The 18,093-nt window shown below is 34.8% G+C and overlaps 1 protein-coding gene across 2 annotated transcripts in view; it reads left to right on the top strand.

The window, feature by feature from the left end:
- Positions 1-17,629, top strand: part of LOC106622802 (m-AAA protease-interacting protein 1, mitochondrial) — a 47,424-nt gene extending 29,795 nt beyond the window's left edge. For both annotated transcript variants that reach the window (XM_014242106.3, XM_014242107.3), the window contains one exon: positions 17,320-17,629. In XM_014242106.3, the coding sequence (XP_014097581.1) occupies positions 17,320-17,458 (139 nt within the window). In that variant the 3' untranslated portion in view covers positions 17,459-17,629. The remainder of the gene's footprint in view (positions 1-17,319) is intronic.
- Positions 17,630-18,093: the final 464 nt, after the last annotated feature.

Genomic DNA, 18,093 nt, shown 5'->3' with positions numbered 1-18,093 from the left:
AGTAGTTAGGGGAACAGAAGTGAATATCTTCTTTACCTTAGGATACAGGCGAGCGAGAAGGTGGGCACCGTAAAGTTCGAGTGTTGGGAGAAACTGTTTTTGTACTGGCGATTTCGACGTTCCATATGCACCGAATTGATGCGTCGCAAAACCCATTTGTATGTCCCGAGCATTTGGTTGTCATGAGTGTGAGAGCACTCCAAGTGGATCGAAAACCGTCGATAGTCAAAATAAACTATCGATATTGAGACGAAAATAAAACTATTATTTTGGTCTGAATGTGAACAACAGCGTGTCGCTGCGTTGATTCCAAGTGCACTTGTTATAGAATCATCGGTAATACCTAGCTCTTTCAATGTTTGGCTTTCCATGAAATCTGGGTGATTGGAATGCCATTTGGATAGAGGAAACTGACCGCGTCGAAGTATCTCAATAACTTCTGCATTTAATGTTTGTGAGGCATCAGTGTCATCGGCACCACACAGAAGATTAACAACACAAAACGAGGTCTTTACAGCCGCAGCGCCCATTAGAAATTCACTCATATGCTTATCTGTTAGGTAGTGAAGGCTTCGTACTGCTATAGATGGAGCTGAGGCAGTGCCATATGTCACAGTGATGAGCTTGTGTGTGAGAAGATCTGCGTCTGGAGAAGCTCGGCAGAGTTATAATAAAATTCACGATAATTTTTTTTCAAAGGTACTTGCCTGTACATTTTAGTGACATCTGCGGTGATAGCGTAACGATACAAACGCAAGCGCAGTAGCAACATCTACAGCTCTGTTTGGATTGTTGGTCCAGTTTACTTTTCAATTTTAGCGTCAGGTTGGTATACAACTGGAGAGAAAGTTGAAAGGCTGATGTGCGTGACTTAATTGTTGTGGTGGTTCGAGCTTTAAGGTTGGTAAATGAATACCCTATGTTTGGGCTGTTGCTAAAATGACCTGCACGTGGTCCGATGTCTCTACATGCGAATGCGTGGCTGCTAGCTGGTTGTATGTATGAGGTTTGTTTGAATACAATGTCGACGAAGCTTGAAACGATTGCGAAATTAGAGCAGGTATTGGAGCTGCAAGTGTAGTCAAAGTTGCGTTGTCATGATGGAAGAGCGTATAATGCGTTCTGTTACAGGTGCGACAGCGATGCTTTGACCCACACTGACCTACTCTATGACCATTGCTGAGACAATTGATACAGAGGTCGTATTTCTTGACGGCATCGAAGCATTGATTCGTATTCATGTCCTTAAATTGAGAACAACAAATAAGTTTGTGTTTATCGCTAGAACAAAGAACACAAGAAGGCTTAGTGATTGCGAACGATGAGTTTTGTCCACGGGTAGTAATACGAATCTGTTTGCTGAAATCAAACTTATGGTATGATGAGGAGTCAGATGAATACAGAAACTGACAGTGGCGTTCTAAAGTGCATTGTAGCCATGTTGGAAGCGATTTGGTGTCTAGCGATTCTTTCCATTTGTTATGAGTTTGCTGATCACACTTGCCAGTGACTATGTAAATCAGCATTGCTTGCGTGATATTGGCGCTCGTGCACAACGATTGTAATGGACTGAATATAGCTGATGCTTAGTCAATCAAACTACGCAATTGTTAATAATTTGATACATTCTAAAAAAATCAGAGTGGGATTATCGAAGCGTTCTCTAAATCTATCTAAAGCCTTCAGGTAGTTTTCGATGGTTAAATGGAAGGCTCTTACGGTTTCCAGAGCTGAACTCTTAAGACAAGACAACAAATAATTCAATATAACTTTGGCAAGTGTGATGGCGTGATGTCAGCAGTTAGAGCTATTGTCTCGCGTTAGCTAACTAAGGTTTCCTTCTTCCCCAACTTGTGCTTAAATGCAAAATTTGGCTGTATCTGATGGATCCAAATCTTCAATGTCAGCTCGGCCTGAGTGTGCTTGCTTGAAGTATGTCTCTAGTATTTCCCGCCGACACTGTAACTTCGCATGTGAAGATTTTTTTGATACCTCAACTATAGATTTAGTACGTGATATATACGTGGTATATTTTCGCGTTTCAAGAAGCATTATCCTTTTTATGTTTATTTTTGGATATCCCTAATGTAAAATGAAGAGAATAACTACCACCGGTAGTAGTTGTATACATCCCACTAACAATGCGTTGTATCTCTGAGAGTTTAGTACAGGCAGCTTATGCAAAATATTTAAACATTCCATATAACTAATGAGATGCGCGTAGCAGAGCTACGAACATTCAGCTAAGCAGTGCAATGTAAGCAGAGCAGTACCACACTGCGCAACGGTGACTTATGCTAAGTATGCGACGATCTGCAAACAAAACCGGCGAAGGCAACTCCGATAACCAAAATTTTCCAATCATTAATGTAGCGAATATGTATGCATGTAGACGGGTATACGTACATATGTATGATAATAAAGTAATATTGTTTTTATACGTACGCTTTCCAGTGAGCGGTAAATTCAGCAACAATACAATACCTTAAAATCTCACCAGACAAATAATCCGATTGCAAAACAGTTATCTGCAAATTTAATGGGAATCACTGGTCCAGGTGAATATAACTGCAACGCTCTTATGATAAAGTAATCAATTTATGTTTTAATTATTGCGCTAGTCTATTTGTTGAAAATATATACAGTGGCGAGCAGAATTGAGTGCATGTTTACAAAGCTGACTTTCATCACCCATAAAAACATAACCAACAAGCAAATCCAAAATTTTTTTTAGTATTACTTTTATTATGTAATTCGTAACAAATTCTAGTAAAGAAACAATGATAAATGAGATAAATTCTAGTACTTTGAAAGAAAAAACGAAATAAACTCGCATAAACTCAATTTTGCACGTTAAAAAAAATTCAATAACTAAATAGATTTCAATATTTTGTCCATAGACCCTTATTAGAAATGACTTTTTTTAGGCGGTCTGGCATGCTCTCTACCAAATTTTCAATAATATCTTTCGGAATTCGACTCCATTATGCTGTTGCACTCAATTCTGCTGCCCACTGTATGTATATTTTTTACTGCAATTGATGCCACTATTAGTCGATAACCACAAGCAAAGTTTTTCTTTTGCACAACAATTTAGTTTGTTTTAAGTTGTTTTACATACATGCCTAATGTTGAGCGTGAAAAATGTTGGAGCAAGAAGCGTTTTTTTTTTTGCTTTTTTTTTTTAAGTATAATAATTGGGGGTGTGTAAATGCAGTAAACGGCGACTTACATGGGAAAAAAAAAATCAAAGTAAAAGCTGTGCTATATTTACATGTAAATGTCATTAGGGTGACCCAATAGTACGTTTCGCAATTTATATTTAAACTGCCTTTAATTTTTTACAGCTTATTTGATGCTTTGATAGTTTTGTTTTATTAATGGTTAAGTCTCATTTGGCCTGAGCTCTGGGCAGTTAGGAGGATTCGCTTTTTAATTTTTAAATTTGCCGGCAACATTGGTCCTTTTGTTTGCTGTGTAAAACAGGCGCCCTCGAGTTTTTTCAAAGTTCGCTTTCACCTGGGGCTCGTCGTCCATTACAAGTACAATGCGTTTAAAGTTGGGTATGAACTTCGCATAAATTTTAATGTATATTTTCAGTTACAAATTTTAAAGCTACGCTAATTTCCTTGCGACCAGTTTTTTGTGGACAGCTAACAACACTGGCGCTATCTCCGCAGTATGGATCAAATTTCTTGAGGAGGATAATATCTATTCCAGTTTATAAAAATACGATCGAAAGTTTAAGGACCTACCGGAAACACTTGTGTACGTGTGATCGTTCACCCCTTTTTTACGCAATGGGCTTATGGGTTGCACGGTGTGTATGTGTTAGTTTCCGTGCTAATTCCTTCAATGCATTGGACTTTTCGTTGTGACTTCTTGGATAATAACCAAAATTAAACCTCACATTTGGTATTGCTAGACTATATCATTTTGTAACTTTCTTAAGTTAAATTTTGGAATTTTATGAAAATTGTTGGTAAGTCTAGTTAAGTCATAAACCATCACTAGTCAAAATTGACTATCGAATGAGAGACGAAAATAAAACTATCTATACTATCGATAGTCCCATCGACTGTTTTGCTGTTATAAGCTCCACTATATGAGTACTAATAGGACAGTGTCCAGATAGAATAATTCAGTAGGACCTCTTACTTTCTACTATGGGCCATAAGGATTGCGCAACCGCATATATGCTGGTATGTTTAAAGAAGCATTTCTAAATTACTGCATTTTCGAAGTTACGAAGGTCAATAATTACTATCGAATCAACCTTCAAACCATTCATTGCGTTACTTTATCTCTACATAACATGACACTCAAGACATACATACATAGGTAGATATAATGTTTAGTATGAGGGAAGTTTTATTGCAGAGCATATGCCATGAAAGAGGAAATAAAATACGTGTTGTTTATACCGTCCAGCATTGACTACAAAATCATTTCGAAATTCATATTTACCTATTACGGTTTATAACTCTAATGCATTAAGGTTAAATTGCTGTCAAATTTTAGCTTTTTTATGGTAACATATAACGGTTTTCAAATCTGTGCCAGTGGAGTTGACTATAATATCAAACAAGTAAGGAAAGTCCAAGTCCGAGTGTAACCGAAAATTTTATACTATTGCAACTTACAAGGATCAAAGCCGGCTAAATACTTTCAAGTGTTGGCAATATTAAACAATTTTGCGAAACATTTATACTTCATTGTTTGACGAAAATGTAAATGCAATACAATTAAATTTGGTATCATATTGGCTTATTTTTGAGTCATAAACTCCTTAAGTCGGAAATCATTATATTAGGTTTAAACCAAGACCAATTTCATTTATATTGATCGCCAATGCATCAATATAATTTTATAACGTTTAAGAAAACGTGTCCACTTAATTCCATTAAAATATTACACATTTTGACCAACCTCAACGGTTTAAAGTCAGGTGGGAAGACGGAAATCATTATATAGGATATATTGGGAACAGTGAAATGGAAACGCTACTTACATTAATTTTTGACATTTTATAAGTATATAAAAATAAAATTAAAGAAAAAAATTTAAATACACCAATAAAATTTCACTTTTTATTGAAAAAAACTAGTTTAACGCAAATGTAAGTAGGAAGTTTATTTATAGTAAATTATTTACTTACATTGAAATTAAAAAAAAACTTTAATGTAGCTTAGATAACGGTAAATTCATCAAAAAAATAAAATTACACGGGACAAAAGTTTAAAAACATTACATAGAGTTTCATATCGAGACTAATTAAATTAAAATATAGCACATAAAATACTTTAGTATTTTGTTGGTCCACCTCGTGCTTCAATATCTGCTTTTAGATGGCGTGTCATGGATAGAACCAAATTTTCTGTTTCCGATGGCGCAATTTCCGATCATGCCTTTTTCAGAGCTTCTTTCAAGGATGTTTTGCTAGTTGAAGACGCATTATCCATTTTTCGTGCCAATAGCTCCCAAACATGCTCAATCGGGTTCAAGGTCGGTGATTGTGGCGGACTATAGAGCTGCGAGGAGCATAATACAACAGCCATTCCTACAGCCAGCTAAGATGTCCTACGCAAGCTGCTTCAATCGCTCCCCAAACCATGACGCTACCCCCACCATGTTTAACGGTTGGTATTAAATTTTGGGTTTGATATGCTGTTCCTGTTTTACGCCAAATTTTTGTACGACCATCGCTTCCGAACAGGTTGAACTTGGATTCGTTAGTAAACAGGACTCTTCTCCAAAAAGATTCATCCATATCCTTGTATTTGTTGTCACATTCAAGACGAAGTGAGAGGTTTTTTTCGTGGAACTCTGCTTTGATAGCTATTTTCCCGTAAGACTCTTGCTACAGTTTTTCGGTGTACAGTTTTACCAGAAGCTGCGGCGATGCTATCGGCTAACTTTGCAGCACTTATTTTGGGATTTTTTGTCACTTTGATGATTAACCTAACATCTGGCCGAGAAAGCTTCCTTAGACGCCTAGACCTTAGCCTATTTTCCACGGATTTGTGCGTTTTATACTTTCGAATAATATTTTGCACACTTGCACAAGATCTTGGCACCATCTTGGAAATGTTTAACCCTTTGAGTGCCGGAGGCCGACTGGCGAGAAGTGCCAGAGCCGATATATCGGCCCGCGTCTTGTAGCGCTTTACTATTTAGATTGCGGGAGAACTCTATCTCAAAATAAATTTAGAATACGTTATAAATTATCTAATTTCATTACAAGAGAATTAAAATAAATAGTTTTTCGTTTTATTTCTGTGACAACAACATTTGCCTATCGCTTGGAGGTACCGAAATCTAAAAAAAAAAACACGGATGGTCGAGTTATGTTTTATTTTTATACTCTCGCAACCTGTTGCTACAGAGTATAATAGTTTTGTTCACCTAACGGTTGTTTGTATCACCTAAAACTAATCGAGTTAGATATAGGGTTATATATATATAAATGATCAGGATGAAGAGACGAGTTGAAATCCGGGTGACTGTCTGTCCGTCCGTCCGTGCAAGCTCTAACTTGAGTAAAAATTGAGATATCTTTATGAAACTTGGTAGACATGTTTCATGGTACCGTGAGACGGTTGGTATTGCAGATGGGCGTAATCGGACCACTGCCACGCCCACAAAACGGCAATAATCAAAAACAAATAACTTGCCATAACTAAGCTCCGCAATAAGATACAAGACTGTTATTTGGTACACAGGATCACATTAGGGAGGGGCATCTGCAGTTAAAATTTTTTTTTTAAAAGTGGGCGTGGTCCTGCCTCTAATAGGTTTAATGTGCATATCTCCTAAACCGCTAATGTTATAATAACAAAATTCACTGGAAGCAAATGTTTTTAGCACTTCTATTGACGGTGTGAAAATAGTTGAAATCGGGTGGCAACTCCGCCCACTCCCCATATAACGGTACTGTTAAAAACTACTAAAAGCGCGATAAATCAAGCACTAAACACACCAGAGACATTAAATTTTATCTCTGAGATGGTATAAGATGACTTTATAGGAACCGCGTTCAAAATTAGACAGTGGGCGTGGCACAGCCCACTTTTAGGTGAAAACCCATATCTTGAGATCTGCTTAACCGATTTCAACCAAATTCGGTGCGTAACGTTCTTTTCATGTTTCTATGTCATAGTGCGAAAATGGGCGAAATCGGATTACAACCACGCCTATTTTCCATATGACACCATTTTAAATACCACTTGATTCTTTCACTTTCCACTATGCAAATCAAGCAACAATGATTATATCGGGGTAAAACTTTGCGTGAATAATACGTTTAAAGTATGCCACCTTGTGACCAAAAATTGTCTAAATCGAACCAAAACTGTTCAAGCCCCTAAGTACTAAATATGTGGACCCCAGTGCCTATAGTTGACCTTCTACTGAAAATATCAGTCAATCCACAAAGAAATCTCAAACGAGTATACCATTTGACTTTGCGAGAGTATAAAATGTTCGGTTACATCCGAACTTAGCCCTTCCTTACTTGTTGTTATGTAGTTTTGTTTATCTTGTTACAAAATACAGTGGAAATGCACAGTATATACTTCATAATAATTGGCTCATATAAAATTATGATGGAAAGATGACTGTTTGTATATGCAAATATGTTTTGTATAAAATAACTCAACTTTTACTTTATTTATAAACATTTATGCTTTTGTTTTTTTCTAAATTAGTGTCATTATTTTGTTCTGTATTTCATCCACGATATATAGTTTTTTTGAATCATGTAAATATTGTTCCTCGTATGGTTTTTATAAACATTTTCCCGAATTCTTGTAAAACTGTAAAATCCGGCTGGTTTTATTATTTATAGGCACCTCTATTTAGCCCGGGGTAAATTATTAAATTTTTAACGCCACTCTCTGTTTGTTTTCGTTTACCCATTTTTTTTATTCTATGTCCACTCTTGGAGAAGAAATCGCATCTATATCATTGAATATAACGGCACTTTCTAAAGAATTGTAAAACATATGCGATGCGTTTTTTCAGTGGTTGTATTTAAACTTTTGTCCCGTATAATTTTGTTTCTGATGAATTAACCGTTATCTAAGCTACATTGAATGTTGTTTTTTTGGTTTCAATGTTAGTAAATAAATTACTAAAAATAAACTTCATGCTTACATATGCGTTAAAATACTTTTTTTTTGCATAAAAAATGAAATTTGTCAATCAAACTACGCAATTGTTAATAATTTGATACATTCTAAAAAAATCAGAGTGGGATTATCGAAGCGTTCTCTAAATCTATCTAAAGCCTTCAGGTAGTTTTCGATGGTTAAATGGAAGGCTCTTACGGTTTCCAGAGCTGAACTCTTAAGACAAGACAACAAATAATTCAATATAACTTTGGCAAGTGTGATGGCGTGATGTCAGCAGTTAGAGCTATTGTCTCGCGTTAGCTAACTAAGGTTTCCTTCTTCCCCAACTTGTGCTTAAATGCAAAATTTGGCTGTATCTGATGGATCCAAATCTTCAATGTCAGCTCGGCCTGAGTGTGCTTGCTTGAAGTATGTCTCTAGTATTTCCCGCCGACACTGTAACTTCGCATGTGAAGATTTTTTTGATACCTCAACTATAGATTTAGTACGTGATATATACGTGGTATATTTTCGCGTTTCAAGAAGCATTATCCTTTTTATGTTTATTTTTGGATATCCCTAATGTAAAATGAAGAGAATAACTACCACCGGTAGTAGTTGTATACATCCCACTAACAATGCGTTGTATCTCTGAGAGTTTAGTACAGGCAGCTTATGCAAAATATTTAAACATTCCATATAACTAATGAGATGCGCGTAGCAGAGCTACGAACATTCAGCTAAGCAGTGCAATGTAAGCAGAGCAGTACCACACTGCGCAACGGTGACTTATGCTAAGTATGCGACGATCTGCAAACAAAACCGGCGAAGGCAACTCCGATAACCAAAATTTTCCAATCATTAATGTAGCGAATATGTTTCCAGTGAGCGGTAAATTCAGCAACAATACAATACCTTAAAATCTCACCAGACAAATAATCCGATTGCAAAACAGTTATCTGCAAATTTAATGGGAATCACTGGTCCAGGTGAATATAACTGCAACGCTCTTATGATAAAGTAATCAATTTATGTTTTAATTATTGCGCTAGTCTATTTGTTGAAAATATATACAGTGGCGAGCAGAATTGAGTGCATGTTTACAAAGCTGACTTTCATCACCCATAAAAACATAACCAACAAGCAAATCCAAAATTTTTTTTAGTATTACTTTTATTATGTAATTCGTAACAAATTCTAGTAAAGAAACAATGATAAATGAGATAAATTCTAGTACTTTGAAAGAAAAAACGAAATAAACTCGCATAAACTCAATTTTGCACGTTAAAAAAAATTCAATAACTAAATAGATTTCAATATTTTGTCCATAGACCCTTATTAGAAATGACTTTTTTTAGGCGGTCTGGCATGCTCTCTACCAAATTTTCAATAATATCTTTCGGAATTCGACTCCATTATGCTGTTGCACTCAATTCTGCTGCCCACTGTATGTATATTTTTTACTGCAATTGATGCCACTATTAGTCGATAACCACAAGCAAAGTTTTTCTTTTGCACAACAATTTAGTTTGTTTTAAGTTGTTTTACATACATGCCTAATGTTGAGCGTGAAAAATGTTGGAGCAAGAAGCGTTTTTTTTTTTGCTTTTTTTTTTTAAGTATAATAATTGGGGGTGTGTAAATGCAGTAACCGGCGACTTACATGGGAAAAAAAAAATCAAAGTAAAAGCTGTGCTATATTTACATGTAAATGTCATTAGGGTGACCCAATAGTACGTTTCGCAATTTATATTTAAACTGCCTTTAATTTTTTACAGCTTATTTGATGCTTTGATAGTTTTGTTTTATTAATGGTTAAGTCTCATTTGGCCTGAGCTCTGGGCAGTTAGGAGGATTCGCTTTTTAATTTTTAAATTTGCCGGCAACATTGGTCCTTTTGTTTGCTGTGTAAAACAGGCGCCCTCGAGTTTTTTCAAAGTTCGCTTTCACCTGGGGCTCGTCGTCCATTACAAGTACAATGCGTTTAAAGTTGGGTATGAACTTCGCATAAATTTTAATGTATATTTTCAGTTACAAATTTTAAAGCTACGCTAATTTCCTTGCGACCAGTTTTTTGTGGACAGCTAACAACACTGGCGCTATCTCCGCAGTATGGATCAAATTTCTTGAGGAGGATAATATCTATTCCAGTTTATAAAAATACGATCGAAAGTTTAAGGACCTACCGGAAACACTTGTGTACGTGTGATCGTTCACCCCTTTTTTACGCAATGGGCTTATGGGTTGCACGGTGTGTATGTGTTAGTTTCCGTGCTAATTCCTTCAATGCATTGGACTTTTCGTTGTGACTTCTTGGATAATAACCAAAATTAAACCTCACATTTGGTATTGCTAGACTATATCATTTTGTAACTTTCTTAAGTTAAATTTTGGAATTTTATGAAAATTGTTGGTAAGTCTAGTTAAGTCATAAACCATCACTAGTCAAAATTGACTATCGAATGAGAGACGAAAATAAAACTATCTATACTATCGATAGTCCCATCGACTGTTTTGCTGTTATAAGCTCCACTATATGAGTACTAATAGGACAGTGTCCAGATAGAATAATTCAGTAGGACCTCTTACTTTCTACTATGGGCCATAAGGATTGCGCAACCGCATATATGCTGGTATGTTTAAAGAAGCATTTCTAAATTACTGCATTTTCGAAGTTACGAAGGTCAATAATTACTATCGAATCAACCTTCAAACCATTCATTGCGTTACTTTATCTCTACATAACATGACACTCAAGACATACATACATAGGTAGATATAATGTTTAGTATGAGGGAAGTTTTATTGCAGAGCATATGCCATGAAAGAGGAAATAAAATACGTGTTGTTTATACCGTCCAGCATTGACTACAAAATCATTTCGAAATTCATATTTACCTATTACGGTTTATAACTCTAATGCATTAAGGTTAAATTGCTGTCAAATTTTAGCTTTTTTATGGTAACATATAACGGTTTTCAAATCTGTGCCAGTGGAGTTGACTATAATATCAAACAAGTAAGGAAAGTCCAAGTCCGAGTGTAACCGAAAATTTTATACTATTGCAACTTACAAGGATCAAAGCCGGCTAAATACTTTCAAGTGTTGGCAATATTAAACAATTTTGCGAAACATTTATACTTCATTGTTTGACGAAAATGTAAATGCAATACAATTAAATTTGGTATCATATTGGCTTATTTTTGAAAGTCATAAACTCCTTAAGTCGGAAATCATTATATTAGGTTTAAACCAAGACCAATTTCATTTATATTGATCGCCAATGCATCAATATAATTTTATAACGTTTAAGAAAACGTGTCCACTTAATTCCATTAAAATATTACACATTTTGACCAACCTCAACGGTTTAAAGTCAGGTGGGAAGACGGAAATCATTATATAGGATATATTGGGAACAGTGAAATGGAAACGCTACTTACATTAATTTTTGACATTTTATAAGTATATAAAAATAAAATTAAAGAAAAAAATTTAAATACACCAATAAAATTTCACTTTTTATTGAAAAAAACTAGTTTAACGCAAATGTAAGTAGGAAGTTTATTTATAGTAAATTATTTACTTACATTGAAATTAAAAAAAAACTTTAATGTAGCTTAGATAACGGTAAATTCATCAAAAAAATAAAATTACACGGGACAAAAGTTTAAAAACATTACATAGAGTTTCATATCGAGACTAATTAAATTAAAATATAGCACATAAAATACTTTAGTATTTTGTTGGTCCACCTCGTGCTTCAATATCTGCTTTTAGATGGCGTGTCATGGATAGAACCAAATTTTCTGTTTCCGATGGCGCAATTTCCGATCATGCCTTTTTCAGAGCTTCTTTCAAGGATGTTTTGCTAGTTGAAGACGCATTATCCATTTTTCGTGCCAATAGCTCCCAAACATGCTCAATCGGGTTCAAGGTCGGTGATTGTGGCGGACTATAGAGCTGCGAGGAGCATAATACAACAGCCATTCCTACAGCCAGCTAAGATGTCCTACGCAAGCTGCTTCAATCGCTCCCCAAACCATGACGCTACCCCCACCATGTTTAACGGTTGGTATTAAATTTTGGGTTTGATATGCTGTTCCTGTTTTACGCCAAATTTTTGTACGACCATCGCTTCCGAACAGGTTGAACTTGGATTCGTTAGTAAACAGGACTCTTCTCCAAAAAGATTCATCCATATCCTTGTATTTGTTGTCACATTCAAGACGAAGTGAGAGGTTTTTTTCGTGGAACTCTGCTTTGATAGCTATTTTCCCGTAAGACTCTTGCTACAGTTTTTCGGTGTACAGTTTTACCAGAAGCTGCGGCGATGCTATCGGCTAACTTTGCAGCACTTATTTTGGGATTTTTTGTCACTTTGATGATTAACCTAACATCTGGCCGAGAAAGCTTCCTTAGACGCCTAGACCTTAGCCTATTTTCCACGGATTTGTGCGTTTTATACTTTCGAATAATATTTTGCACACTTGCACAAGATCTTGGCACCATCTTGGAAATGTTTAACCCTTTGAGTGCCGGAGGCCGACTGGCGAGAAGTGCCAGAGCCGATATATCGGCCCGCGTCTTGTAGCGCTTTACTATTTAGATTGCGGGAGAACTCTATCTCAAAATAAATTTAGAATACGTTATAAATTATCTAATTTCATTACAAGAGAATTAAAATAAATAGTTTTTCGTTTTATTTCTGTGACAACAACATTTGCCTATCGCTTGGAGGTACCGAAATCTAAAAAAAAAAACACGGATGGTCGAGTTATGTTTTATTTTTATACTCTCGCAACCTGTTGCTACAGAGTATAATAGTTTTGTTCACCTAACGGTTGTTTGTATCACCTAAAACTAATCGAGTTAGATATAGGGTTATATATATATAAATGATCAGGATGAAGAGACGAGTTGAAATCCGGGTGACTGTCTGTCCGTCCGTCCGTGCAAGCTCTAACTTGAGTAAAAATTGAGATATCTTTATGAAACTTGGTAGACATGTTTCATGGTACCGTGAGACGGTTGGTATTGCAGATGGGCGTAATCGGACCACTGCCACGCCCACAAAACGGCAATAATCAAAAACAAATAACTTGCCATAACTAAGCTCCGCAATAAGATACAAGACTGTTATTTGGTACACAGGATCACATTAGGGAGGGGCATCTGCAGTTAAAATTTTTTTTTTAAAAGTGGGCGTGGTCTTGCCTCTAATAGGTTTAATGTGCATATCTCCTAAACCGCTAATGTTATAATAACAAAATTCACTGGAAGCAAATGTTTTTAGCACTTCTATTGACGGTGTGAAAATAGTTGAAATCGGGTGGCAACTCCGCCCACTCCCCATATAACGGTACTGTTAAAAACTACTAAAAGCGCGATAAATCAAGCACTAAACACACCAGAGACATTAAATTTTATCTCTGAGATGGTATAAGATGACTTTATAGGAACCGCGTTCAAAATTAGACAGTGGGCGTGGCACAGCCCACTTTTAGGTGAAAACCCATATCTTGAGATCTGCTTAACCGATTTCAACCAAATTCGGTGCGTAACGTTCTTTTCATGTTTCTATGTCATAGTGCGAAAATGGGCGAAATCGGATTACAACCACGCCTATTTTCCATATGACACCATTTTAAATACCACTTGATTCTTTCACTTTCCACTATGCAAATCAAGCAACAATGATTATATCGGGGTAAAACTTTGCGTGAATAATACGTTTAAAGTATGCCACCTTGTGACCAAAAATTGTCTAAATCGAACCAAAACTGTTCAAGCCCCTAAGTACTAAATATGTGGACCCCAGTGCCTATAGTTGACCTTCTACTGAAAATATCAGTCAATCCACAAAGAAATCTCAAACGAGTATACCATTTGACTTTGCGAGAGTATAAAATGTTCGGTTACATCCGAACTTAGCCCTTCCTTACTTGTTGTTATGTAGTTTTGTTTATCTTGTTACAAAATACAGTGGAAATGCACAGTATATACTTCATAATAATTGGCTCATATAAAATTATGATGGAAAGATGACTGTTTATATATGCAAATATGTTTTGTATAAAATAACTCAACTTTTACTTTATTTATAAACATTTATGCTTTTGTTTTTTTCTAAATTAGTGTCATTATTTTGTTCTGTATTTCATCCACGATATATAGTTTTTTTGAATCATGTAAATATTGTTCCTCGTATGGTTTTTATAAACATTTTCCCGAATTCTTGTAAAACTGTAAAATCCGGCTGGTTTTATTATTTATAGGCACCTCTATTTAGCCCGGGGTAAATTATTAAATTTTTAACGCCACTCTCTGTTTGTTTTCGTTTACCCATTTTTTTTATTCTATGTCTACTCTTGGAGAAGAAGTCGCATCTATATCATTGAATATAACGGCACTTTCTAAAGAATTGTAAAACATATGCGATGCGTTTTTTCAGTGGTTGTATTTAAACTTTTGTCCCGTATAATTTTGTTTCTGATGAATTAACCGTTATCTAAGCTACATTGAATGTTTTTTTTTTGGTTTCAATGTTAGTAAATAAATTACTAAAAATAAACTTCATGCTTACATATGCGTTAAAATACTTTTTTTTGCATAAAAAATGAAATTTTGTTGATGTATGTAAGCTTTTGTCTTTGTTTGTTATATTAAGAAAAGTCAGCCGGACGATTCAACTTCCTGAATATCAGTTATATGGGGACTAAAACAAGTTTTCGCCTGATTTTACCCTTTTTAAGCAAAAAGATATACTGTTATTATAAAAATACGCTCTGTCAATTTCAATAAAATAACTAGCATATTGCCTTCGTTATTGCGATGCGTTGTACCAAATTACAGTTTTGTTTTTTAAAAGGCGGCTTAGTTATGGCGTTTTGTAGGCGTGGCAGTGGTCCGATTACACCCATCTACCGAACTTTTTATGATGCCAAGGAACATTTGTACTATGTTTGGTCAAGATATCTTAATTTTATTCAAGTTATAGTTAGCTTGCACTGACGGACGTGCGGATTTGAACACGTCTCGTCATCCTTATCATTTATATATGCGTAACTTTATATCTATTTAGATTGGGTCTAAATATTACAAACAACCGTTAGGTGAACAAAACTATTATACTCTGTGATAATACTTGTATGTTGCAACTTTGTAATAAATAGAATACAAACCACCTTGCGGGACAAACAGCTACTCAGCGGTAAGTTGTCATGCACAATATTCAGCGGTTGCTATACTCGGGCTAATCGTCTTACGAATTTGGGATACATTATTAAATTTTTACATGCTAGTATTTTTTAAATCGATATGAACTTAGTCTTTGTTGATTGAAATGGATTATTGAGAAATGAAAGTAGAAAACGTATAAAATTACCACAAATTTGGACTGATTCAGCATTTCTATTCCTTATTAATAATCTGAATGTATGTTATCTTATTAATTAATGTAACTAATAATTTTGCAGTTAAGATGGTATGGCAGGGCCGCCTGTCTGTTGGTGTAAAATATTTTTTCCGATCTCTTTACTCCTGTTCTTATGATAATGCGTAAAAAAGAAGACTTAAGGTTTTACATCCGTATTGTAACTGAAAATAAGGTCGCTTTTCTGTATTTTTATTTTGAAGATATAACATTATTATAACTTTTTTTTGTTACACGTAAGTGTATATAATGTCAACATCATGCACAAAAATTTGCCTTAAAAAATATTGTAAATTCAGACGTTGACAGCGCCTTAACTAACGTCAGCGTCAGAAAAGTGACCTCACGGTAATCAGTGTAACTTGGATAATTTTTATCTGAAATCAAAAAACCAAAGTTTTTCCTTAGTAGGTGAGTAAAGCTATGCTTCAACGAAGGATTTTCGCAAATTATATGCACTTTTGCACTAAATTTCTCTACGTATTATCCTCTCAACAGAATTGTTAATGATGAAGAAAAAGATCCTTCGCAAAAAATGTATGCAAAACTTCAAGTCGATCGGTTCATAAGTTTTCGATAAACTTTGACTACCGAGTTCAAAAAAGCAGTTTTGAGAAACACGCATTTAAAGTTTCTGCAAGTCGAGCCGAGTCCGTAACTACGAGCTTTAAACGCCTATACATATATCTGGAAAATTGGCTCGGATCGGCTTAAAAATTTCAGTCAAGGTACTGTACAATTGAATAAAAAAAAATAGATTTTTCAAGTTAGAAGACCCATGTAATCCCTTAACTGCATTAAATACTTGGGAACATTTTTTTTATTGGAAACGGTATTGAAAAAAATGTTAACATTTTCGAAATTTCAAAAGGAAAAAAAATCGCCTAGTAAACTTACAAATTGTTTTTCATAAGCGCACAACCAAAATATATGTTATTTAATTAAAATTAAACAAGATGTATTATATTATGCTTGCTTATCTGCAAATTTCGCTTAGGTACACTAAATGCTGTGTAACGGAAACAACTGCAGCTAAGCAGAATATGGTTTGTTGCCGAAATACCTACATAATAGCGGTTGTGTCATCGACTTCCACGACTAGCCACAGAAGAATTCATGGAAAAACTGTCTTTATACCATGTATTTTATCTTATCGGATGCGGTTTGCTTATTTATGAAAAATATTTGCAAACACGCATGGAGTAAGCATTTAGCATCTATTGTAATATCAAGTTGTTTTGCCGAACGAGAGTGTCTTTCAAAAATTAATAATTATTCTTATTTCTTTCAAAATGAATGAAATATTTTCATGAAACATTTTCCAACTCTTTTCATTAAAATTTTTCACCATAAACTAATAAACTAATTTTATTTCACAATTTAACAAAGCTGTTTACGTTTTGGATTACAATTTATTGACTATTTGAGATTGTTTCTATGCTTCCTCTTCTTATTCTTTAGAGTATGAGTCACCGTAATTTTGTTTTTGTAATCCTTAGCCTCATCTGGCACAAGCTAAATCGATAAAAGTTAACGTAAAAACTTGGCGTAATCTCGATAATTCTTGAGTACGATGGACAATTTTACACTGTCTCGTTTTGAGTTTGAGTCATAGAGAATTATGAATATTAAGGAACTTCTCACAGAAACTGACTCCTAAATGCTTCAACTAATTTCTTCTTGCATGCTTTTATATATTTATTATTTCATAAATGACACAGATTTACGTACTCAAATCTCTATATAATTAACCTTTTTTTTTCTCTTTTCAGGACCCTGCCAGAATATCAAGATAAAGTGTTTGTGTGCAATTATCGCTTCAAAAAGGAATTTACTAACGATAATGTGTCAGATTGGACTGTTAATGCCTTAAACCATTTTAAGCCAATTGACTTAGTCAGAGAAAAATAAGCGAAAAAACATCTTTATAAGCATATTTGAACTTGTATTTTAATTGCAACTTTGATTTTCAAAATTATATAGTTGTGTATGAAAAAAGTTGGAAGAACATGTAAGAGATTCAATTAATTTATTCAATGGTTTTGCATATTTATTAAAAATATAAATTTTTTGAAATTAAAAGCCCATTTATTGTTTTGTTGTATTACATAAATAAATATTTTTATATAAAATGGAGCGCGGCAAACATTGTATGGAAAGGGAAAAACAAAAAAAAAAACATTATTAACTTAAGAAAATCGGAAAAACTATTCGTGAAATAGCTCACATAAAGGAATGCCTCAAAAATATGGCTTGTAATGCCTTCAAAACACGCGCAAAAAAGAAGAGCACAGAAATGCAAAATAACGGCACAGTTTGACCATTACCAGCATAATGTAATCAAAAAAGGATCCATTTTTATCGTCTGAAAATATTAAAAACTTACTAAATGTATCAGTAACCAGTCGCACAGTTAGAAACCGACTTCGGGAAGCTGGTCTAACTGGAAGAAGTGAATTGCACGCAAAGTTCCGTTTTTAAGCAAACAAAATGTAAAAAAAGGAATTGAATTTGCTCAGAAGCACATGTTCCGTGGAATTGGAGTA

Source organism: Bactrocera oleae, chromosome 4 (genome assembly GCF_042242935.1).
Source record: "Bactrocera oleae isolate idBacOlea1 chromosome 4, idBacOlea1, whole genome shotgun sequence".
In the NCBI taxonomy this organism is placed as follows: Eukaryota; Metazoa; Arthropoda; class Insecta; order Diptera; family Tephritidae; genus Bactrocera; species Bactrocera oleae.
Note: the sequence above shows the minus strand (reverse complement) of the source record. Positions and strands in the feature narration are given on the sequence as shown.